We start from the raw sequence: 25933 nt of genomic DNA on the forward strand, positions 1-25933 counted from the left end.
TAGCATCATCTCCATATCTTGCAAGGTGATACCCATTTCTCCATAGGGTAAGTGGAACGTATGTGTCTTCGAATGCCACCGCTTGACCAAGGCCGTGATCAAGGCGTGGTCAACCTCCATATCAGGAACCTTGAATAAACCAGTCAAACCTGCCGCATCTATGTATTGCATGATACGTGGGTCTAGCCCACCTTGTGGCAATGCACATTTACGACGTCGAAACTTTATCATGCCAAGCACCTCCTGCACATGGACGAGTTTTGTGTTAGGTAGTGCACAGAGGTAATTATAAAACAGACATGTATTAATAATACTACTACATACCTCATCAGCGGCGCACCTCCAAAGCAGACTTGACCGATGATTCGGCTACCGAGTCAACTGGGTATCCACGTCAGGTCCAGGCTGCACTCTATCTAGTGCCTACATGTCTGACATGGCAGCAAATAGATTGTTAGCAATTTTCTAACAAGTAAACCACAATTAATATAAAATAAAAGCATGGATTTAGTAAGACATATTATGACCCCAACAAGATTGTCAACATCACTTCTTAAAGCTTAAACAAATAAGAACTTGCCATAAAAAAAATTATTTCAAAACTATTTAAATCACTTCTTAAAGTTTAGGGTAATTATTAATTAACTATTTATGAAAATTTAAGTCATAACACCACTTTTATGAGAAATATAATCAACCCTCATAAAAACTAAATACCTTTTTCTTCTCCTCTACAAAGTCCCTAAAAATGTATCCAAAATCTAAGAAAATTTTTAAGTGCTCCTAAAATACGAAGAAATGAAACCCCCTCCTCTCAAATTTATTATTAACCCCACCATTAATTTAAAAAATGGACTCCTCAATGAATGTGAGAACAACACCCTTTTCTTTGCTCTGTTCACTTTTTCATTGTGAACTTTTTCCTTATTACTTTTGTGCACCACCTAAAATATTTGTGCACCTAATAAAGAGGACCAAAGTGATCAAGAAAAATGGATCAAACATATATGCCTTAAAAAAACTGCCAAGAAACAAAATCTATAAAATGAATTGAACAAGTGACAAGATAACATTCAAACATTCAGCGGTAAAAAATGTGAAATCAAAAGAATATTTCAAGGGCTTTCATATTGCCCAAGAACAATAAAGATTCAACACTTCTACACCATACCCTTGCTGCAAAAGTAAATCACAATTTTCCCTCACGTAGACAAACCATGAGTTAAAGTCTTTTCACTAACAATAAATAGCAAGACATAATGAAAAATCAGTGTTTAGCATAAAAGAAGTTGCAAGCCGACAAACTAAAGACAATCATTTTTTTTCCTTAACCGAGGCACTCGCATGTTGGGAAAAGAATAATGATTTCAATTGATAAAAACAAATTATTGCCTTATGTCCTCATATATAAAGATTCAAGAATTCTACACACTCTGTTGCATCAGAAAATCAACATTTCCCCTCCCTATAGAGTGAGACACGTCATCACAAATCAAGATTGTGAATCACAATTTCACTTCTGTAGACACATCAAGATTCAAAACTTCTAACTAACAAATAGCAAGACATAAATAAAATTATAAAAGTATAAAACTCCAATGGTCTCTATCCTGATAGAAAATGATATCAATGATGATATAGACAACAAATAGCTAGACTTCAATTAACAAAAATGAAGTTGCAGTCTAACTAAGAAAAAACACACAACCTAACACATTATGTAGAAAATAAATAAATCAATTGATAAAGAAAGATCATTCCTTACGTCGTCATCAAACACCATCCCAAGTAGACATACCTTACTTAAACATATTAAACAAATTCATTTACGGGTAAAAAAATTCATAAAAACCCTCATATCCCAAAGCATGACCCAAAAATAGAAGAATGCAAATAAGGAAGCACATACCTAAACTTCTGTATTTAGATAAAAAAAAAAAAACCATGTGTAAAGCATGCCAATCATTTCTATTTGCTCACCATCGACTAATGCAAAATATCATATGAAGCTGTAGAGAAAATGACAAATTCATCTATGCAAATCTTAAGTTCTAAAAACTTGTGATGAGTGCAAAAAGAAACCAGGGAAAATTGTCGAGTGTTGGAATGAGTTAGAACCGCACAAATGGGGCCTGAAATATCCACAATAGAAGCACCCATTTTAATTTACACAAAGATTTTAAATTTCTTAATCCACAGTAACTAGCCAACTCAAAATAAAAGGGGGCAAAAAAAATTCACATATTTGTGCTCCTATAGAAGAGTAACAACTTGATTTAGAGAAACCTTAATAAGCAGGAACTCACTCTCCAAATTCTTTAAACAAAGAATTAGAGTAAAGAATATTATAATATTTTACGAAACAAACAAGAATCTCAAATTCACCAAAGGGTGCAGGACCATTGAATGTTCAATTATTCCTCTCCCCCTCCATATGGTCAATTTTAAACAAATAGGAGCTGTATTGCAAGCAAAAGAACTTCTATGCTTGCTATATCAGCTTCTCCAGCCATACAATTGCACATATAAGCTTAGGGTAACAGGGAATTAATTTGTTTTTTCAGTAAAGTTACTTAAAATTTTCTAGAATGGACTGATATGCACAACAAAAGTAGTGTCAATCCCAAGAAATAATGAAATTTATAAAAACCTAGATATACCAAAAACAATGAGTACTAAAACTTTTAAGGGATATGAAGAACTTAATTTCTTTGTTGCTGTACTAAATACTCCAATCTCATCACTCTTACTGGTTTTTAACTGGACTTACAATAACTGACTTTCTGTTTCATGTGAATGTGCATTGTATTTCATAGATTTATGTATATAGAATGTCATTATGGGCAGAACATCTTGGATTTACGGAAGACTGCTTCAACCAACCAAAGTCTTAAAGTTTTCATCATTTTTTTCTTAACCTATGTACCCAATAGAACCAATCTTTAGGAGATGGGTTCTGCTTCAGAGCTAACAATTGCTGCTAGAGGCATGACACACATTTTACACCATTTACAACAACTATTTACACTCAAACGTAATTAGTTTGACACCATTTACAACAACTATAACAAAATCATGCCTACAATCAGATAAGACACATTTTACACAAACCTAGAGACATCACTAAAACACCACCACTCGATTTGCCAAAACCCCTCATCAAAACCCCAAGCACATTTAAACTCAGTAATGAGAAAATCATCATTGCAGCATATAAAAGACAACAAAATTCTCATCTTGATTAGTAAATTTACTACTTTTCAAGTTTCAACAAAATAATCAAAATCCCACACAAAACACAACCTAATATTAACCAACATCAGAAAAGATATCAGAGGGAGAGGATCGTACCTGTAAGCAGCGGCGGCGGGAACCAACGACGACTGATGGAGACTCGAGGAAGAGTGGGGAAGCCTGATCGCAGAGCGAGAGAGAGAGAGAGTGTAGAGAGAGAGTGATGGCAGAGAGCGAGGGAAAGAGAGTGTATAGGGAGAGCAAGTGACTGAATAGGCATTGTGAGATGTTAGGGTCCTATTGATTCAAACCGCTGAAGAAAACTCGATTTTTAGCTTCCCGAGTTATGAATGTCTACACAAACATTTTTTTATTGGGAAAAACCCACGTCTGCAGCACCAGGGTAGCAGAAGGGTCAGACTAACTCGATCATAGAAATATCGAGTTCTTCATTAAAACTCGATTTTCCTATTGTCGAGTTACAAAAGAGGGGCATTTCCCTATTTAGTTTGAGAAAGAGGGCAAAAGAATGTTTAATTTCCAAAAAAAGGGCATTTGCCCATTTTGTCCTGGGATGGCAATACGGACGTGAGGACGAGCAGGTGGTGAGCAAATAAGTGGTGGATATGGCTAATTGTGGCAGTAGGGGGAATTATCATTGCCTTTTTGTGCTTATTATGCTATGCAAAAGTGAAAAAACACATAGCGGAAGGTAATTGATATTCTTACCATAGATTTTTTAGATATATTATTGATGATAAAGCAACACAAAATTTTCAAATTATATTTTGCATATTTGTTAATTAGGGGAGAGAAAGAAGAAACAAAAGATACTTCTACAAGAACTTAGAGGTAAAGCAATATCGTCCACTGTACGTGACAAAGTAAAGAAACGAAATAATGATAGGCAAGGTAGCCATGAATTGCAAATCTTCAGCTTTGAAACCATTTCTGCTGCCTCAAGAAATTTTTAAACTAAAAATAAATTAGGAGAAGGTTGTTTTGGACCAGTTTATAAGGTTCTCTCTCTCTCTATATATATATATGTGCGTTTGTGTGTGATACACAAAATTGTGCTCATTTGATTGGATTGAATTGTTTCAGTTTGTATTGTCCAGTTATGTGATGAGTCGCATATTGGGTCTTTACAAAGTGGATCTTGGGTTTCTGGAGCCTTGATTGCAACTTAACTAACCATTTTGGAGTGTCAAAGTAGATGTGGCTAGCACTTTCCTCGAGTTTTTAGACATGAAATCAGGAAAACTAAGCAAACTTAATAACATCATGTGGCTTAGGGTCATTGCAATACAATGTGGGCCTTGATAAGGTCATCAAAAATTTAATTGAGGGAGATTTTGATATTCCAAATTGTGTGAATATGATTTGATTAGATTTTTTGAGTGTGTTATGTGGCCATAGGCTGAGTCGCATATTGAGTTTTTACAAGATAGATCTCCAATTTATAAGTAATTACAACGAGCCCCAATTACAACTTGACTAGCTTTTTTGAGGTGTAACTGTAGATGTGACTATCATTTTCTTTGAGCGTCACACAATTTGTGTGTATGATTAAATTTGAGTATGATTAAACAATTAAATGATTTTTTAGTTTTTTAAATGGGCGGTATGGTGGATAGTAGAAATAAGGTTTGAAATCAAGACAACATATTTTAATACTATTATAAATTATCAACCAAACACAAAGCTTATGCAGAAATCTAAGAATTTAAACCATCTAATTATTATTCAAACTAAATGTACCCCCTTGACCCAGTGCTCTCTCTATTTATTTTTCTGGTACAAAATTTGAACTTAAGAACTAGCCCAACTCACTAATACAATTTGTCAAATCAACACTTGAGGTTTGGCCAAGGGCAAGGTAGAATCTTGACAGAAAATTAAATAATAAAAATGGAAACTGATTTAAGATAATGTGAGTGAGATTCACTATTGAAATATATTTTGAGGGTGAATTATATGATGGGCAGAAAATAGCAATAAAGAGACTCTCAAGAAGTTCTGGATAGGGATTGATAGAGTTCAAGAATGAAGCTATTCTTATTACCAAACTCCAACACACAAATCTTGTACGACTATTAGGGCTTTGCATTCAGCAAGAAGAAAAAATTATAATCTATGAGTACATGTCCAACAAAAGCTTAGACTTCTTCCTCTTCGGTAAGGCATATGTTCATTACAAGGAAATTTTTCTTATTGGATATTTGTTTTTTGTATTATACACAATCAATCATTACTTGTCATTTGCTTGCAATTATTTTCTACTTTGAGTCAGATTCTACAAAAAAGTCATTATTAAATTGGAAAAAACGCTTCAACATCATTGAAGGCATTGCCCAAGGACTTCTTTATCTCCACAAATATTCAAGACTAAGAGTAATTCACCAAGACTTAAAAGCAAGCAATATTTTGCTTGATGAGGATATGAATCCGAAAATTTCTGACTTTGGCTTGGCTAGAATATTTGGGTTGAAAGGATTAGAACAAAACACAAATAGAATTGTTGGAACATAGTAAGTATTCACTGCATTTCAAGTAAGAAAAATTTAATTCTATTTGTGTGTATGCGTATATGTGCTTATTCATACACTATTATTATTTCAGTGGTTATATGTCTCCAAAGTATGCCATGAATGGTGTTGTTTCAATAAAAACTGATGTATTCAACTATGGAGTCCTACTATTGGAAATCGTGACCAGCAAGAAAAATAATAGTCACTATCACTCTGAGTATCTGCTCAACCTTATAGGATATGTAAGTTTCTCAATTAACTCTTCTAATTTTATACACGAGATTTTGAATATAATAGTTAACATTGTGTGTACAATTGGTCTTGTATCAGGCATGGCGGTTATGGAATGAAGGGAAAGGTTTGGAGTTAATAGACCTAACAATAATAGATGAGTCATGCCCTTCATCTGAAATATTGAGATGCATTCATGTTGGTCTTTTATGCGTACAAGACCAGGCAACTGATAGACCTACCATGCTAGATGTTTCAACTATGCTTTCAAGTGAAATTGTTTGACTACTTCCTCCAAAACAACCTGCATATCTTCTCAACATTGTTCAAGAAAAATCATCAGAGGTTTCTGAAATTAAGCAAGAAAATTGTTCCATAAATAATGTTACAATTTTAGAGATGGAAGCAAGATAAATACTAAGCAAGGGCGGTTACAAGACCACCTTGACTTACCCAAAAAAAAAAAAAAATCATTCTTGCCAAAAAAATATTTTATATAAACAATTTGTTTTAAACTAGACTGTTTTGTCTACCCTACAAAAAGTTATTAACCACCCAACTTGAGAATTTCAAGAATTTGGGTTCAACAAAAATAGAATAATGCTATGTCTGCAGTACTTTTATAATAATTTTACAAAAAATTCTAGATGACTAGTTGTTACTAGTTTTAAACTGGGCCAACTATTGACATTACTTTCTTACCCGTCCGTAACAACTTGTCATGTAGGATTTGTTGTGGAAATATTATAAACGTAGTATTTCTCACAAAAATAATTTTGGCCCCTCAAACATAATCCTTAACCCTTTAAATAAATAAAAGTAAATAAAAGCCTAAATAATAAAAATTATTTAGCCTATTCCAAACCTATGTAAATCCTTAACCTAAGATAGTGGACCGAAGCAAAGAAAGTCAGAAAATTTATGTGGTTTTAACACCATGTCATGTGTGATTTCCCAGTGATCACTCGATTTAGTTTTAGTAGTCTTTGTGACAACAGAATCAAATCCAGGTCAGTGCCCTTTCACTTTGGATGACGCGTTCTTCCCTATTGCCCATGGGGGGAAAAGTTTCCTTAATTGTGTGTGGGTGAGGTTGCTGCCGATGGGGCCAAGAGACCACATGCAAGAGAGGTCCTATTTGACGCGCTCTCTCTGTTGCCCAAGGGGTGGAGAGAAAAACCTTGAGGGTATGGGTGAGGCTACTATCCATGGGGCCAAGAATTTGCATACCAGAGAGGACGATATCATGCCAGTTGTGAATGGGTGGATCCTCTAACCTGTCTATATGGTAGTGTGGTATATTTGTGATAATTTACCTTATGTTAGATATTACTTTGGAAATTATATTGTTGGTGCTCATATATTATAATATATAGTTTCAAGGTATTTACTTTGAGAAACTTCGTGTTTCATTATTAAATTATTCTTGTCATATTATTATTATTGAAGATGAAACTTGCATTTTTAGGCTTGACTCATTTTTGGTGGCTAACAGTAGTTAGACTAACTACTGATGGAGGCTGAACTTTTGTAATTGAGATATTAGATGATGTACATCTTAGAATAGGCTTGACTCATTCTTTTGTATATTATAGTGGTTGTGATGTTATTCCCACTGATGGGACAAGCTGCTGATATGTAATTATTTATTCAGACCTCTATTCTTTTGTGGCCAATGGTTCTTGTAATTATTGCTTAGAGCGTTGACTTACTTTGAAAGTATATTCAATAGAATTATTATGATAATTCTTGATGTTGGTACTTGATATGATTTTTGTGGATTGAATTGTCAAAAAGGAAAAATCTACAGGTACTTTGAGACGTCTTTCTCATGCTTTTGACCCTTTGGGGTTTGGAGCGTGACAGAGTGTCTCGCAACTCACTTGCTGGTTAGCCTACCCATGAGAAAGCTAGATGTAACCAACTTTTGAATCTTCAATATGTGCCCTTCACATGATCTCTCGTGGGTGCTGCAATCTAGAGTTACTCACAAGCCAATCCTAAAATCCAAAGATTTGAGCAAAACTTCACCAACTTTAGACTAAACTCATGCACATAAAATCCCACAAAAATAAAACGAAATAGATGAAAGAATTACAAAAAAAAATTGACACCAATACAAAGCCAACAAAACCACATGGAAAATCACAACTTAACAATTTTATAATTTTGACAATCTGTAGAATATAATTTATATTTGGTTGAATGAGAACTTGAGATGATATGCTGATGAGTTTTTGATTAACTGTGAAAGGGAAATGCAGCCTAGCTTTTAATCTTAGGGCACATTTGGTATATTGAATGTAGATTACATTAGAAATAATAATCTTTATTACTAGAAATAAAAGATATTATAATGGAATAACTATTACTATCCATAAGTTTGGTAATTACATATGGAAAGCTTGTAAAAGATGATGTATAACGAAAATTTATATTTTTTAAAATATATTAATTGAAAAACCTATTATATGCATTAAGGAATAACTATTACATCCATTTAAAGATATAACTAGATGACAGAATTGTTGTTACACATGAATAATTATTTTATTACAGAAGCTATTACATCATACCAAGCATACCCTTAATAATTACTATGATACATACATGAGCATGGAATTAGGACTATACTGGTGAAGGAATATGTAAGACAATTATGCATAGGAAATCTTAATACCCAAGACTGCTTTCAACTATTTTTGCTTCTTTTTAGCAATCAAGAGTTTGTTGATAGAATGCATGGATATTCCATTTTTGCACACGTACTGTTTTTGCTCACGTACTTGTATCTAATACATACCGTACTAGTATATACTGGATACTTCTGAGTATATCCGTATTCATGTCATATCCATACCCATATCTGTACTATGCATCTTTTGTTTGGGGCATTTCAACTTCTACTGGGACTGATGATGCTCTGAACTCTGTAGTGTCAAAAGTTCTACATAATAACCGCCTGAAAGAGTATTCATTTGCACCTGATGTGTCTGCCAGAGTTGGATCTCTTCTTGGATTTTTGATACAGAAGTATCTTACACGTCTAACTGCCTTCTTCCAAGTACTCTCTTCACCTGGAGTTATGTTTCCTTCGAAAGCATTGTGATGTTGCTGACGACTTATAAATAAGCGAACTAGGAATGATAAAAGACAAATGGTAGAAGTGACAAAAGATATTAGATAGAGAACCCCAAAGCTTTGGAGGCTCAAGCTTTCAGGTTCGCTGGAGGTTATGTTGGCTGAGCACTCATTTTGGGGAGTAAACCATTTTTTCTTTAGTGACAAGATAGTTCCAGCCTCCGACAACTTAAGAATTGCTTCAGAAAAATCCCTTGTAATTGGCGAGCCTCTCTGGAAGACCTGGGTGGGAAGAAAGATAAAGATTTGTGAAATAAGTGCCCTAACATTCCTTCCTTAGAATCTAAACAACAATATATACATGTGTAGAAAAGGAAAGGGGGTGCATGCGCACATGAACTCGTGTTTGTATTGGTAGATTCGTTTAATCAGTATCAGACATGAGACGTATATTTGTGCGTCCAATTATGTATCTCTCTTGCATCATTCTAAGCATAAGAATTAACTTGAACAGAAATCATAAAAACTAAACTAAGGATTAAATCAGTTAATACTCACAAAGCCCAATCCTCCAAATCCGTGAGTAAGTAGTCTGGTAATAGTGTAATCCTTGCCGCAATTATTCTTAAAGAAAACTTCCTCATATGGGGATTCAATAAAGATAGCAAATATATTCTCTTGTTCGAAAAGCATGGTGCGATTTAGCATCTTGATATTCTGTTCCTTGAACTCAAACGCGTTCACCAGGTATTTCCTTACTGACAAATTGGCACAGCCAACTGGTAAGTTGTTCTTCTTTAACAACTCCATATAATTTGGTTCCAGCTTTTGCACAGTGAGCATTGAAGATAGACTAGCGGTATAGCTCGAGGTTAGGATCAATACGACAAAAAGCCACACTCCCATCACCAAACGTGTCAAGTTGTTATGGATATTCTCCCCTGCAACATGAAACCATGTGCTAGCTATGAGTACTTTCTATAAGAACTTGGCAACGGTATTGAATGAATGAATGCCGTGCTTGGCTCCTATCATTGTATTGTATTTATAAGTGCAGATTACATGTGTCTATCCAATTTGTTTCTATCTAAATTTATTTAAGTCATCAAATAACAGAACATATCCTAACAGAATTTCAAAATACATAAAAACTTCTTCAACATAGCATTATCACTTGCAGTCTTTATCTTGTTACTGTAGGGATGTAGATAAGAGTTCTGATTCAATACTACGCGTTTCTCCAAAAAAGAAAAACTCAGGTAAAGTAATGTTTTCCCTTCAAAACATTGGAAACATTGAGTGGCACTCGGATTATCTTAGCTTCTAGATGGAATGGAAAATATGTTTCCAATGTTTGATTGACTGCTGCAGATAGCTAGGTTATAATAGCATTTCATGAGCTCTATTCTTAAGATTGATACTTACTATGTGCAAAAAACAGAGAGGAGAAAGTGAACCAGAGTGCAGTGCTAATCTGATTCCTCCACGAGCCACTGAATTCTGGATTGGATTGGTGCTCCAACAACCAAACTATGAGCACTGTGTATATTAAGATGGCACTAGTCACCAACCACATGTCCCGCGTGAAAGGCTTTGTAAACATAAATGCTGACCCTACAGGTTTAACCGGAGCTATCATTACTACACCTGACTCGATGAATGGAGCACTGAAATCGACGTATTGCAGCCGTTCGGCTGTTATAGTAAAGTCACCAATGGCAGCATCATAAGTCTTTTGTTGTATTCATTTGGACAGGACAAGCATAAGATCTTAATCAGAAATAAATTAATGTAACAAAATAAAAGAGGTGTAAGAAGAAGAAGAAAAAAAAGACAGTTCAAATATTCACAGCCTTTCGGCCCAGTTTCTAGTCATGCATTCCCTGCTCTTGCAAGAGGCCTCTCTCTCTCTCTCTCTCAGAGATAAGGACCTAGCTAATTTCAAATAAGCTCTCAAAAAAGCCTTTCCCTCAAATTACAAGTTAAAAATGATATATTTTTGAATTACATGTGAGTAACATTTAGTAGTTTCAGGATTTGTACAAACCAACTTAGTCCAACTAATGCTTTACTTGTTACAGTTTTGGAGGCCAAATTGATATATTGTCCATCTTCTATGTAAGATTAACAAAAATGGGCAATTCAAAGGTTGAAATAAATTTTCGATCAATTTTTTAAATATTCTGTTACATAGAATATTAAACGAAAAAGCACATGGGGAATGCAGTTTTTAAGTAATGGTATTTTTTTTTTCCCCCGGAATATGGTAAAATTATGTAGATAAAACATGCAAATATAAAATTCAGCAGAATAATTTTAGGTGTTTGTAGTGTATGCAGAAGCTTTTTATCAAGCGTTTCTCAAGGAATAAAAGGCAGAGAAGTTGTTACCTTATTGTGGACAAGGTGAACCAGATCATTGTAGCTGCAATTACAGGCCTCCAATTTATAAGGCAAAGGATATCCCAAAAAATCTCGTGCCTTAAAGAAAATTTGAATGCAGAAACCAGAATAATTGTTTTGTTTCGCCCCGTAATCAACCTTCACAAAATCCCCAAATGTTGAACTATCTATTACTCCAATTTTCAATGGCTTTGCATCAGTAGGCATTTCCCAACCTTTCGGACTTTCTTGTAAGTTCCTCTGCAAAATTACGGGAGCAACCAAAGTATTTGGTTTTCCTATAGAAGGGATCATGGAGAACCCTAAGTCTGGTGTCCAGAACTCTATTTCTTTGTATCTCTTTCCAAGAACGTGTACAATGCTCAAAATTGAAGTGTCTGAGAGCTGGCCTGCTTTAAAATGTATTTTGCCACTAAAACCAGTGAAATTGCTTAATAACATACTATCTAACAACATCTTTGGACTACTTCTGTTACTTGTCATTCTTTCGATCGCTTGTATAACAATTCTAATGCTATCATATGCTCGCAGAGCATAAAAACCGGGGTCGGAGTTGTCTTCCTCTGGATATTCAGTTCTGAAAATTTTCCGAAACTGAGCATGAAAATCATGGTACTCTGAGGTAACTGCTTCAGAATAATGGGTTTTAATTCCAATTGCGCCTTCCATAGAGGAAATAACCGAGTTGTTTACAGAGTCCAACAAACTTGTAATACTATTTGGAATTATCCAAGTTGAATCTCTCCTTACAAACCCCATATTCTTAGCTTCCCTGAACAAATGAATCGCCATTTCTAATGATGACTCAAGAACAATAAAAGTTCTCAATTGTGCTTTCAGTAACTTAACAAGCTCTTCATGAACAACCCATCCTGGATCAGACATAGAAGAAAATGGTGGAAGGACCAAACGGTACTCAATCTCCGAACCCACATGTTGGAGAGCCTCAGTTAAAAGTGCCAACTTTCCGGAATCACCACCAAAAGCTTCATCTTCATAAATCACTGCAACCCTTTTCCAATTGTATGCGTGAACAATATTTGCAATGCATTTTATTTGTTCGGAACCATTTTTAGCCATTTGTATCAAGAACGGCCAGCGAAGTTGCATTAGAGGTGGACTGATGGCTGGTGCCGCAAACGAAATAACCGGAACAAGAGCTTGACTTCCAATATCAGCTACTAGAGCTGCTTCTTGCCATGTGTGCATGCCAATAATCACCTTAACCCTTTTTTCTCTGATCATCTCTTCTACTACAGCCAAAATTTACATATCCCATCAACATAGATGTTACTGATATTTTTATGTTAACAAATTGAGCGAGTGATAGAGACTACTTACCAGCAGAAGTGACTCTAAAAGAGTCCTGGATATATAGAGAGAGTTTTTGAGTCTTTGAACTTGTGTTGTAGTTTTGAGCTGCAATTTCCATCGCTATTTTCTCTTCTTTTCCAATACGAGTATGAACATCAATGATTAAACCTACACATGTAACATTGTTGTTGTTGGCTTCAGCTCCATAGGAGTCGATGAGAAGAAACAAGATTAGGACAGAAAAGAGAACCCAAGATCTCCGGACTGTGCTAACCATTATGAGTTGGGAAGGCATTTGGAAACACGTGTGGGGCTTCAGTGGCATTGCAGACAACATTATAAATACTGTTTTAGTCTGTTAGAGAGATTTTAATATATGAAGGGTCTGGGAGTGGTAGTTTATGGTAAAAAAACGCGGTATTTCTATATCAGTGTGAAGTCTTGAATCGTAGCTTTGTATGTATTTACTCAGCAGTCCATTGACTTGTATGCCCTTACTGCTTAATTGTCATCAACAAAAAGGGTCTTATGTACCTTGATATAGTTGTAAAAGTGGACCAGTTGTACTAGAGGTTGGCCTAGTTGGATGACATTTAATTGCCCAATTTGCATGGATTTTTTTTTTTCCTTAAAATAAATAAATAATTCTAGTGAGTGGTAATGCATTTGTCACCACCAATATGGTTTTACCCAATTCCCAATATATTATTGTTCTCATGTAAGTGGATGTTGATCAAAAGAAAGGTGTTGGTTTTTTTGTAAAGTTGTGAATTTTTTTTTTTTTTTTTTCAAATTTTCATTCTCACAAAGGTGATTTGTACTCAGCGCCAAGAAATTGTTGATGGGTATATTGTTTTGCTCGGTATTATGGGTTAGGTTATTTATTTATTTTTGTTTAAGTTTCACTTGTTGGTTTTCTATTTGATAGTGTGGGTTAGGATGGAAAAAAAAATGAAGAATTTAGTCTGTAGTTGATATCATTGGTAATACCAATTAGAAAATCATATTAGCAAACAGTAAATTGTGAAAGAGCATTACATAAGATTGACATGGTGCTTCTTATAGAAATTATGATTCATATTTCTTGATCTCGAAGACCACATCCACATCCACACCAGTCGATTCAAAGAAAAAGAAAGGAACTTAAAAAAAAAAAAAAAATTACACAGTATTTCACTATTTTGTAAAATGTAAAGTGACTTTATTGAAAGAAATTGCAAAGCATTGCCACTTGTCTTTTCTGTCTAATTAGTATAGTTAAAATTGAGGGGGGTCATGTGAATTATGGGCCCTGGCAAAGTCTAAGTTCTTTACATTGACACTGCCTTTCTAAACCTGGAATAGTACATGGTGGTGGCAAAGACAGAAGCCTTTATCTAGAATCAATGTGAAAGCTTTAATTTCAATCAATAGTGCATTGTTCGTTGTTCACCATACCAATCTTTTTCCTTTGTTTCTTTTCATGATCAAAATTTGATAAAGCTTTCCCTTTCTATTATTGATTTGTTTGATTATTTTATATATAATCATGTGAGGCTTGTCCCACGTTTTTTCATTTAATTGGGAAGAATGTTATGATCCTCCAATTACTGGTTACGCTTCTCCTTTTTTCTGTGTTTTTGACCCTCTCAATTGTTACTTTAACCTACTTTATGATTAATTTTAAAGTTTTATAGTTTTTGTCGTTAGAACAATATTGTCTAATAATCTACCTAACATTATATGACCCACCTCTCAAATGTGTTATGCCATTTTTTTAACAAAATTGAAGTAATCCTTGTTATTCATAATAAGAAATTATCAATAACAGAAATGGAACCCACCTATTTATGAGATGTCCGCTTTATTGAACTCGTGTAAGAAATTCTTTTCCAATTTTACTCGTAATGGGACAAAGAATTAATACTCCACAATTTTTATTTATTACTCAATATATTGCTTGTTACGAGATTGAAATGTTGGTATCTCTATCATGCATATCTTGTTAACTATCCAAATTATGAAAATTGACTTGGAAATCATCACCATTAGTCCATTTGGATACATGCAATATCTCAAATTAGTGTGCGTACTTTTAAAAAGAAATTATATCCTATCAAAAACTCATTGTAATGAAATTTTAATTTTAAATTTTCTGAAGTAGAGAGCTTAATTTAAGCCTTAAACATTTAAATATGATATAGACTATAAGTTTTTAATGAAACAACTTATTGTCATCTGATTTATTTTTGCTTGAAAAATATGCTGAGCAGAAGTATAATTGATATGAGGTTTTAGAAAATTATAGGGAAAAAGAAAAAATAAGAAGTAGAAGCAAGCTAAACCAAACCGACATGTTCTTAGCTAGTTGATACGAAGGCTCTATTTCAAACAGAGTTTATAAACTTATACGCAACACTTGGAGTTTTAGCTTGAAGATTCTGTAAAGCATCCCTTAAATGGCTTTTGTTACTTCTGTATAGATTGTGGTTGCCTGTAAGCAAGGACGAACGCAGGATTTTAAGCCGGGGGGGCTGGAGATAAGCAAAAAAAAAATTTCAAATACGCATCTATATAGTATTAATAAATTATCAACCAAGACAAATATCCAAAAATCACGTTGATTAACATGATATTCCCATATTTGTTTGCGTGTTCCAGGATCATAATCCAAAGAATCAAGATTGACTCTATGAAATTGTGTTTGAGAAATTGGAACATCAACATTTTCTGGAATTGGGAAATGCACATTTTCTAGAATTGGAGCATCCACATTTTCTAGAATTGGAGCATCCACATTTTCTGGAATTGGAATAGCAACATTAGTTGTTGGCAATCCCACGTTGACTTCGGAAGAATTTGAACATTTTCTTTTGAAAAAATCAAGCATTCTAGTTGATTTTTTCATGATCTACAAATAAAATAAGAATCACCGTTATTTTCTTAAATTTGTATGACAATTTTCTATAATATATGATTTATTTTTTTCTTTTTGTGTTTGGTCTGCCTTTATTTATGTCTTTTATTTATGTTTATGTGTTTGGTTTGCTTTTTTTTTTTTTTATGTCTTTGGATTGTCTCATCTTTTTGACACTGACCCACTAACCTAATGAATCCCACTACCGACACTATAAATTTATTCCCTACACTACTAACAAAAACTTTTCTTAACTTTACCCCTTTTTTTTTCTGTTGCTTGCCTGTTGCCCAACTCCACTTGTCCCTATTATGCCCAACTACTAGTCAACCAAGAAAAAACTAATTTTTACAAACTCTACTCTCTGTCTCTCTGTCTCTATCTCTCTTACCTATATAAACAAGAGAAAGAGTCACAAACACAGAGTGACAGAGTCACAAAGCCAAAAAGCCAAACAAAAAAAAAAAAAAAAAAAAAAAAAAAAACCATAGGCAGCAGCACAGAGTCAAATTCTCAGTCAATTCACAAGGCACAACACAAGTCCACAAGGCACAACACAAGCACAATTTCTACTTTCTATGAATCTTAGATTCTCAGATCACAAAGTCACAAACATTTTATTAGGTTTTGAAGGAAAAGATAAGAGTAAACTGTAAATACCTGTGAACTGTGAAGGCTGGAGCAACGAAGCTGGGCTGGGCAGATCGAGCAACCGGCGGCGGCGGCGGCAAGTGGGTCTCGCGTCGGCGGCGGCAAGTGGGTCTCGCACTCTCGCCGGCGTGGTACTAGGTAGCAACTAGCAAGATCAAGATGGGCTCACAAGCGTCACGGCGTCACGGACTCACGGCGACACGGCGTGGGTGTGGGTGGCGGCGTCGTCGGCGTGGGTGAGTGGGTCTCTCTCACTCTCTGTCTCGCCTCTCTATCCTCTGTCTCACCTCTCACTCTTACTTTCCTTTCTTTCTTTCTTTTTTTCTTTCTTTTTTCCTTGGTTTTTTTGCTTTCTCCGTTCGGTGTTGAACTACTGACTACTGAGAGCTGAGTTTTGTTTTTTTTTTTTTTTTAATAGATTTACCTGGGTCATGGGCTGCTAGACTGGCCGGATGATAGGCTGGGGGTTCATGATTTTTGGGAGGGGGCCCAAGCCCTTTTTTTTGAGAGCTAAGTTTTGTTTTTTGTTTTTTTTTTTTTAATAGATTTACCTGGGTCATGGGCATCTGGACTGGCCGGATGATGGGCTGGGGGGGTTCATGATTTTTGGGAGGGGGGCCCGAACTAAAAACTAAGGGGGGCCCAAGCCCTTTTTTTTTTTTGTTTTCTGAAAATTTTACATGCTCAAAATTTTTTTTTTTGGGCCCAGGGGGGGCCCGGGCCCCCTTTGGGCTCAATGTGGGTCCGTCCCTGCCTGTAAGGGTGGTCTTACAAAGGTTACTACTCTTCCTATTTATTTTTTTTTTTTTTTTTTTTTTTTTTTTTGTGCCTTGAAATTATTGCAATTGTGTTGTTTTACAGTGACTCTGTGAGTTATTTTTGGTCTGTGATTTGAAATTGTAACTGTTTTACTGTGGTTTATAAATTCTCTCATTCAGCCTAATACTATTAATTTTTTTTTCTCAAGCCCGTGATTATATATATAGACATCATATAATTAAACTATTGATTTAGTTTAAGTTGGTGTGTCCGTTTATTAAGAAAAAAAACAAGTTATATCATTTCATGTGATGCCATTGCCTTTAGTTAATATATAGTTAAATGCACAATCATAATCAGCTGCCCTCTCTTGCTCTCATTTGATTGCTAAAGAACAGAAATTTGAAAATCTGTCTCTCATATGATTGCAATAGAACATAAATTTGAAAATATAGTTATTAGATGTGGCATCTTCATCACTTGGGCAGTAAAATGAACTAGGCTACCAAGCTCATCATGAAATTATTTCATTAAAGATTTTTCTTTTTGGATGTTTCTCTCTTATTTATACTTCCCGTATACTAATGTTGTGCCCCTATATTGTGCTTATTCCCTTTTAATGAATTGATTTCATTTTTTTTTTTTAAATCAACAAGTAGCTGATAATGTTTTGTAAAAATGAAAAAAAAAGAAAAAGAAAAAAAAGAAAAGAAAAGATTCTTACCCTTAAATTTCATATCTACTCAATCTCAACTTTAGTTCAGCTCAAAAAAAGTTTGCTTGAGATCGCTTTATATATAAAAAGCCAAGCTCAAACCTTTTTTGTGGCTCTCATTTTTGCCTTGAAGTGTCAATGATTTTAGTTTTATAAATTAATTCATCTTTAAACAAGGACATCTGGATGTCGAATTAAATGAAGCTGGGAGACAACAAGCAGCTGCAGTAAGTTATGACTTGTGTACTACATGCTCCACTTTGGCTGTGAAAACCCAGATGAAATATGTCATTTGCCTTAACCTTTCTACTTATTCTTCTTTTCTTGTAAGGTGGCTGATAGGCTATCCAAGGAACCTAACATCTCTGCTGTATACTCTTCTGACTTGAAACAAGCTTTTGAAACTGCACATATAATTGCGACCAACTGTGGTGGACTAGAGGTATGAATCCAAAAGCAACATTTTTGAAGTTGGATTTCATTTAAATACTAAAATAGATATGAGGAGATGATGGTAGTGGTTTGCATTGCAATAATAATTGCATGTATATTACTTACATTGAAGTCATTTTTTCTTTGATATAATTAATTTTGTTTTGACAATGAAAGCAGCATGAAATTAATTGACTGTGTTTTGGTGATCAACTTAAGCAGAACTATTCACACATGGAGTCCTAGGTTTGGATTATTAACCCACATGAGAAAGTTTCATAAATTATTTGGCATTGACCACATGAATCTTTTTCTCATGTTCTACCATATGTGGGGCCATGTCTTTTGCTAAATTATAAGATTTTTCTCATCTCAACCTTGACTCCATTATCTGACCTTTGGCCTTGAGCACTAAATGTACCAAATTGAAGATAAAATGGTGGTTAAGTTGTCATAAGAGTGTTATGTGAAATGGAACACTAATCTTTTTAAGCTTGAACAATTAATTTTGTATTGATAAAGGTGCCAACTAGCTTGGTTTGTTTGTATTGGATATTTATGATTTTTCTTGAAATTGGAGATTCGTGAACAATTACAAGATTGTTAATACTTCTATGTTTGAAGGCAGGTATGATAATAATATAGTTAAGGTTTTTCTGAGATGGTGACATTAGGGTTATCAAGGTCTCATTTAATATTTCAGGTTGTGTGCAATTTCATACTTAATCAGATTGTCTCTGTCTTCTTCTCCATCTTCTCTGGTATTCTTGTTTTCTTCAATTTTGTGAACAAATTTTTTTTTTTTTAATGAACCCATTTGCATTATGTACATGTTTCTCTTGAGATCTGAGGCTAGCTTTATTAGTTTCTTCAAAATTTCTTGCTCCACTTTTTTTTTTTTTTTTTTTTAAATTTGATAATCATTGCTTGCAATTCAATGTTGTTTCTTTTAAAAAGTTTATCTAATACTAATGATTGCTGTTTTTGTTTTTGTTTAAATTACTAGTATTTATAACAAATTGAAGTTCTGTTGGGTTGTTTTCTAACCTCATAAAGATCTTGTTTTGATTGATTGCAGAGTAGTATGCTATGCAGTTTTGGATCCGAAGTGGGTTCCAATTATTGAACACTTGTGCTTGATTGAGCTTCCTGCCTTTAGTCAGTGAATTGTATGTTTAAATTTTGTCCTTTATACTCAGGTCCTCAAAGTTAATTACTTTGTTTCATTTCTATGCTGAAATTTATTTACAATATGGGAGGTCTTATGGTTGATTTCTGTGAGAATTGTTCTACATATATTGTCATATTCATTGTCTATCTCTTCTGAGCTTTTTGCATCATATTTGGTACTTGTTGGTGTTCCTTGTCTTTCTTTGGAGTTTTATTTGTGCACTTTCTCCTGGTGGATTGACATAGCCAATGCTTACAGATTATTTTTCATGCTGAGACGCTTTCCTATTGAATCAGAAGGAAGAAGGAAGAAGCTTCATGAGGTATGTGCCTTTCCATTAAAGTTTGTCTAGTGGATCACGATTGCTAGCTTTGTTACAGTGAAATTTTGTCTCTTTCTTTTACTTATTATTATTTTAATTTTTGAAATTTTCGTTGCTCAAATAATAGCTGGTTGAGATACTGCTTTTAGCTCTAGTCCTCTACATACTGCATAAGTTGCCTCCCAAGAGAATATCAGCGCAATACTTATGCATGATTTAAATAGTTGGGTTTCTTTTAAATCCATTATATCATCCTCTGGAGGAATCAGACTAGGTTGGAGGACAATGTAGTTCTGAGTCACATTTAAACTTAATGTACTTCTTGATTAATTTTTTACATAAATTAAATTTGGGAAGGTGAAAAGCAGCTAATGTTTATAAAGATCGCAAGAAATAATTTTAGTTACTAGGCTGGAGTTTTGTTATTGTCATAAGCCTAGTTTTTTCAGCGTAGATGGTGACATTCCAAATTTGATAAACTAGATAGCTTGGTTTACCCTATTTGTTCTTTGTTGAATAAAAGTTTCTTTTTGTCTCACTTTTAAGTTTTAATGTTTCACTTTATGATCTATCAATTGCAATCTAATTTTTTTAATGCATTTATTATTTTATAAGAAAAAATATATATAGCAAAGTGCAATTAGTGAAAAAATATATATTGCAATGCATTGTTATGTGTTACTAATACAATGTGTTTAATATATTCAGGATAGCGCTGCATCTAAATGAGGACTCTTCGTGGATATTTTGTGATTGTATGTTGTATTACTTTTTGGCTGTTCATGAAGGAATATTGTAGACATGAATATTATTTTGATATTATAGACAGGTTGATATGTAGACAAGTCAATCATGCCATTCAAAGATTGACAATCTTTTTTGTGAACAAAAAACTTTTTAGTTGAATCTCTTGTAGAAGAACAACCAAGAGGATTAAATAGTGAAGCCATGCATTATTCTCACTGTAAGTTTGAAATAAATAAATTTTACCATTTCGTAATTTTTAGTACTTTTTGCTTGTTCCATTTGTGTAATTTTGTTGGATAGGAATTTTGCCATTATTGCTCATGTTGATCATGGCAAGTCTGCGCTTGCTAGCAGGGTTTTGGAGCGCACTGGGACCATTAGGAGAGGACACGGTTAGCCTCAGTACCTTGAGAAGTTGTAGGTATATCAGCACTTTTAAAAGATTTGTTTTTGTTGTTGTTTAGGAAAAACATGAATTGGGTATTCAATGGAATTTGTATTGCTTTCAAGTGGGCTTGTTTAAGAGTGATGAGTGAAGTTTATACTTGCTAAGTTGTCTAGGAAGAGACATGCATTGGGAATGATATGAAATTTATATTGCTTTTGAGTGTATGATTTTTTTCATGGGTTTGTTTCTGAGTGAAGAGTGAAGTATATGCTTGCTAAATTGTTTAGGGAGATACAAGAATTGGGTATTCTATGGAATTTGTATTGCTTTTGATGAGTTTTTTTCTGAGTGAAGTTATAGACTCTTCCTAGTTGGTTAGAATTATAAAAAAAGAAAAGATGAGTATGCTTAGTTGTTTAGGAAGAAACATGAATTGGATATTCTATGGAATTTGCATTGCTTTTGAGTTTGTGGTGCTTTTGATGAGTTTGTTTCCTAGTGAAGTTCGAGTATTCTTAGGTGATTAGAATGATAAAAGAGAAAAGAAAATAGTTTGCTAAGTTGGTGAAGGACATGATACAAGTACAGCCCCATAGTTTGCTGTTAATGAAATATGGCTTTAGGGTGATATATGATACAAGTACCACAAGTAACTTGATCTGAGGCCAAGGTGAATTCTGTATTGATAAACAAAACATGGGTTTGGTAGGAAGCCTACAAGATCTGACTAGCTTTAGTCACCATGCAAAGCCAAATTTCTTTGGCAAACTGGTCTATCACTAGCTGTGGTTCAAACTTTCTTTGGCAAACTTGTTGACAATCTAAAACAAACTAAGAACGAAGGATACACTACCTCCATTAATGCTATTTTGGTTACTTAGTCTGGGCAAGCCGTAATTGTTCATGTTGCTATGTTGGCCTGTGGAAACTTTTTTGTGTACAGTTTGGTTTTGTAAATAAAGTTTGCTAATTCATTATAAAAATAAAAAATAAAAAGTTCAGTGATATATATATATATATATATATGGAATTTGTATTGCTTTTGATGAGTTTGTTTCCAAGTGAAGTTATAGACTCTTCCTAGTTGGTTAGAATTATCAAAAAAGAAAAGACTAGTATGCTTAGTTGTTTAGGAAGAAACATGAATTGGGTGTTCTATGGAATTTGCATTGCTTTTGAGATTGTAGTGCCTTTGATGAGTTTGTTTCCTAGTGTTCTTAAGATCGCATTTGGTAGTGTTGAAAAGTTGTCTAACTTCACGAATCTTATTTTTAAGAGCGTCTCTAGCTATTGTATATTTTGATCATAGCATTCAATTTTGGAAAAGTCAAGGTTTTCTTTATATGAAGTAACTTATGTTCTTCTTAGTTCTCTGCTTGGTTCGAAATAGCTGACTACTACCTTTATATTTTGCAGTTCCATTATGGACATAAATTGTGTTCTACCTGTAAAACAAGGGTACAAAACCGATGCCCCACTTGTAGACAAGAGCTTGGCGATGGGAAGGCACCTCTAGAAGCATCTAGGATAGCCATAGGAAGTTAGAGACAGTCATGTGCGTAATGTTTGCAGTTGAGGTATAACCATAATCATGTGTTGATGCTTGCTGCATCTTTTTTGTGTCAAATGGACCCTAAACTTTCCTCCATTCTTTTGTTGTATTGAACTGCATATTCCTTAAAGATTGATAATTTCCCATATTCCTTAAAGATTGATTGAAATTGTGACAGGTTTGAGAAAATTCTAGCTTGATATTCCTTTGAATTCTGGCTTGTTATTTTGTTGCATGCAACAGGCCGAAATTTTGTAGGAATAACAAGCTGGAATTGTGTGTGTGACAGGTTTTTTGTAGTAGCATTTGTAAAACTTATAGTAGTGTTTGTAAATGCATTTACCATCTGGACAAGAAAAAAAAAAAAAAAAAAAAAAAAACCTATAGCCGCATTTTTAAAATGAGGCTATAGACAAATTCAAAAAATATTCAGGGGTTATAGCTGCATTTAAAAACGCGGCTATAGGTGACAGATATAGCCACATTTAAAAAACGCGGCTAAAATATGTCTTTGAATCTGTCAACAAGTGACCTATAGCCACGTTTTAAACGCGGCTATAGATGGCACCTATAGCCACATTTAAAAAACCCAGCTATAGTTGTCACCAATAGCTGCATTTTAAATGTGGCTAAAATATGTCTTCAAAGCTGTCAACAAGTGACCTATTGCCACGTTTTTAAACGCGGCTATAGATGGCCCCTATAGCCACTTTTAGAAAATGCGGCTATAGCTTTCACCTATAGCCACGTTTTAAATGCAGCTATAGCTTTCACCTACAACTGCGTTTGACAAATGCAGCTAGAGCATATCCTATAGCCACGTTTATAAAAATGTGGCCATTGGTCCGATCCTATAGCCGCGTTTATAAAAATGCGGCCATAGGTCCTGGACTATAGCTGCGTTTGAAAAAGTGTGGCCATAGACCCCTCAGGTCTATAGCTGCGTTTTAAAAATGCGGCTATAGAACGTTTTTTATTTGGTAGTGTGGGGAAGATTTGTTGTGCTGGGAATCTGGGATTATGGAGAAGAATGGCATGGGCTAGCTTACGCTGTCTCGAAAGGTCCTACTTGGATCCCAAGATAATCTTGGCAGTTGTGGAGGTGTGATCTTTGTAAAACAAAACAGATTATTGTAGGGAAGTGAGAAATTTAAGAAGGATAAAATTTATTACATGTGTACTTATACAAGTGTTTTACTGAAAACACTTATGTGTGGTTGTGTTTTTTTGGGGTATATTTTACACTATAAGAGCATTAGTATTGGAGGGTAAACACTTCTTAGTTGCTATTTTACTACCAAACAAGCCAAAACTCATCTACAACTAGGTGTGGGTTTCTATTTATTTTTGCAACCTGTCAACAGTTGGTTCTTATAGGTTAGGTTCTTTTGTAGTTATACTCTAGTTATGTAATATATTATAAACCCAGTTTAAAACACTAGTATTGCTATTTTCGTGTTTGTTCTAATAAGTATTACTGTTTACTCAAAAAAAAAAAATAGGGATGTTTATCCCGCATTAGTTGTGTGTGTCTAGTGTTCGTTGTTTATAACCACAGTCTACAACTACAAATGTTAGGCCCTTTTGTAGTTGTACTTTAGTTATGTAATGTATTATAAACCGGATTTAAAACACTAGTATTACTATTTTCGTGTGTGTTGTAATAAGTATTACTGTTTACTAAAAAAAAAAACTATTCACAGGTTGAAAAACGAAATTATTATTTTATTTCAAAAATCTCCTCTTTCTCTCTCACTTTAATCACACTACAGACTTCTCTCTCTCCCTAAACTCCTCTTTCTCTAACTCTCTATTTTTTTTCTTCTCTTTTCTATGTGTGTGTGGTTGGTCCTTTCTTCTCTCTATCAACTCTATTCCTATATATATATATATATATATATTTTTTTTTTTTTTCCTTATTGTAGTTATTGTGTTTTAAAGGGTGGCCAAATTGGTTTGGAGTTTGGGTGGCTGTGGGTTGGCTGGATCGAGCGGCGCGGTGGTGACGTGGACTAGAGATTGATGTCATTTACATGGACGATTGGTGTGGTGGTGGCGAGATCGGACTGAGTTTGGGTTTAGGTTTTGCTTTGATTTATCAACTCTGATTTTCTCTATTTCTCCACTCCGATTCTCTCAGATCAGGTTTGGGTTTGGGTTTTGGTTTTACTTTGATTTTTTTGTTGTGGCTACTATGTGTATTTGCAGGTTCATAGTGGTGGCAGCGAAGGGTTGTTGTGGTGGTGGTGGAGATGGGTTCACTACGGGTTGGTTGATTTTTAGGTTTGGGTGTTTGGTGTTTCGTGGTAGCAAATATGGGTTCATTGTAGGTTTGGGTGTTTGTTGATTTTTAGTTTAGGTGTTTGGTGGTTTTGGGTTTGAATTGATCAGTGGTGGTGGTGGGTGGAGTTATTGGGTTGCTCTACAGTGGCAGTGGGTGGCTGAGACTGAAATTAGTGAGAGTTGGTTTGTTATATTATATTATTTTTATATTATTTTATAGTGTAGTTATATTATTTTAATCGGTTGTATGTAAAAATATAATCTGGGATGTTGGGCATATTGTAAAGTGAGTTGGTATAATAGATAAAACAGGTTTTTAGATGGTAAAATAGAACTTTTATACAATCCCCATTGCTAATGCTCTAAGGAGTGTTTAGGATGCCCAGAAAACTTAGTCAATGGAAAATGAATTTCGTTGATTGTAAAATATCAACCCTTTACACTTCTATTTTGCCTTCAAACCACTTACATTCATTTTCAGTTCTATCATATACTATATATAATAGCAGAAGCTGAGAGAGAGTTGATTCCTACAATTAAAGAGGTGTTGACATATAGGATAACTGGCTATCTAAAATTCAGACACATTTAATTTAAAAAAGCGATACATTATAATGTTTGTCAATGCTACAACACTGTTTAAAATCCTCTCATTATAAATAACAAAAAATAACCGGTTAAAATTAAAGAGTATGCATAAATAGAAATAGAGAGGCGACAAAATGCAGAGAGGCGACGAGGACACGGAGACAGAAGCAGAGAAAGACAATGAAATAGAGAGAGGATGAGGCTGCGACACGGAGAAAGAAACAGAGAAAGAGGCAGAACGGTGAACACCGCATCGATTGGGCACAAGAAATAGAGAGATAAATTGTGTTTTGAAACTTTCTAATTTCATATAGCGGCCTTCAGCATAAGCACGTAAAACACCTTTCCCAGGAACTCTCGATATCGGACCATTCTTTCTCGGTAATTTTCAACTAACCTCTTATCCTATTGTCTTCAATTATGTTTGCTGTCAATTTAGGGATTTCGTTGAAATCAGGGAAACAACGTAGAAGATCAAATTCTAATTGAATTTTTTATTAGGAATTTTATATTTCTGGGTTTTGTATCAAATTCTAATTGAATTGTTATTAGGAATTTTCAGTTTCTAGGTTTTGTTCCTTTGCTTTCATGAATTTTAGTTTCGTATTTTGTTTGTTTTGATTTTTTTTTTTTTTT

The 25933-nt window shown here is 34.4% G+C and overlaps 1 protein-coding gene and 1 pseudogene across 2 annotated transcripts; one reads left to right on the forward strand and one right to left on the reverse strand.

The window, feature by feature from the left end:
• Nucleotides 1-2949: 2949 nt before the first annotated feature.
• Nucleotides 2950-6281, forward strand: LOC126728245 (G-type lectin S-receptor-like serine/threonine-protein kinase At1g67520; annotated as a pseudogene).
• A 2228-nt stretch (nt 6282-8509) lies between these two features.
• Nucleotides 8510-13151, reverse strand: LOC126726094 (glutamate receptor 2.9-like). 2 transcript variants are annotated; one of them, XM_050431219.1, is made up of 5 exons: nt 12821-13151; nt 11468-12729; nt 10503-10809; nt 9636-10018; nt 8510-9359 (listed from the first exon to the last, which is right to left on the reverse strand). In XM_050431219.1, exons 1-5 carry the CDS (start codon nt 13128-13130, stop codon nt 8868-8870), a joined length of 2754 nt encoding a protein of 917 aa, XP_050287176.1. In that variant the 5' UTR covers nt 13131-13151; the 3' UTR covers nt 8510-8867. The 2 variants fall into 2 exon arrangements, with proteins under 2 accessions (XP_050287176.1, XP_050287175.1); XM_050431218.1 differs by having other exon boundaries at nt 11468-12732.
• Nucleotides 13152-25933: the final 12782 nt, after the last annotated feature.

The sequence above is a fragment of the Quercus robur genome, chromosome 5 (genome assembly GCF_932294415.1).
Source record: "Quercus robur chromosome 5, dhQueRobu3.1, whole genome shotgun sequence".
Taxonomy (NCBI): Eukaryota; Viridiplantae; Streptophyta; class Magnoliopsida; order Fagales; family Fagaceae; genus Quercus; species Quercus robur.

What these genes read in the sequence shown, in the direction of transcription:
- LOC126726094 (XM_050431218.1), bottom strand. Translation starts at nt 13,130, where the DNA reads ATGTTGTCTGCAATGCCACTGAAGCCCCACACGTGTTTCCAAATGCCT. An exon ending in TTTTAGAGTCACTTCTGCTG is followed by an intron (nt 12,733 to 12,820) that starts GTAAGTAGTCTC and finishes TTTTGGCTGTAG; the next exon opens with TAGAAGAGATGATCAGAGAA. An exon ending in GATTTGGAGGATTGGGCTTT is followed by an intron (nt 9,360 to 9,635) that starts GTGAGTATTAAC and finishes CTTCCCACCCAG; the next exon opens with GTCTTCCAGAGAGGCTCGCC.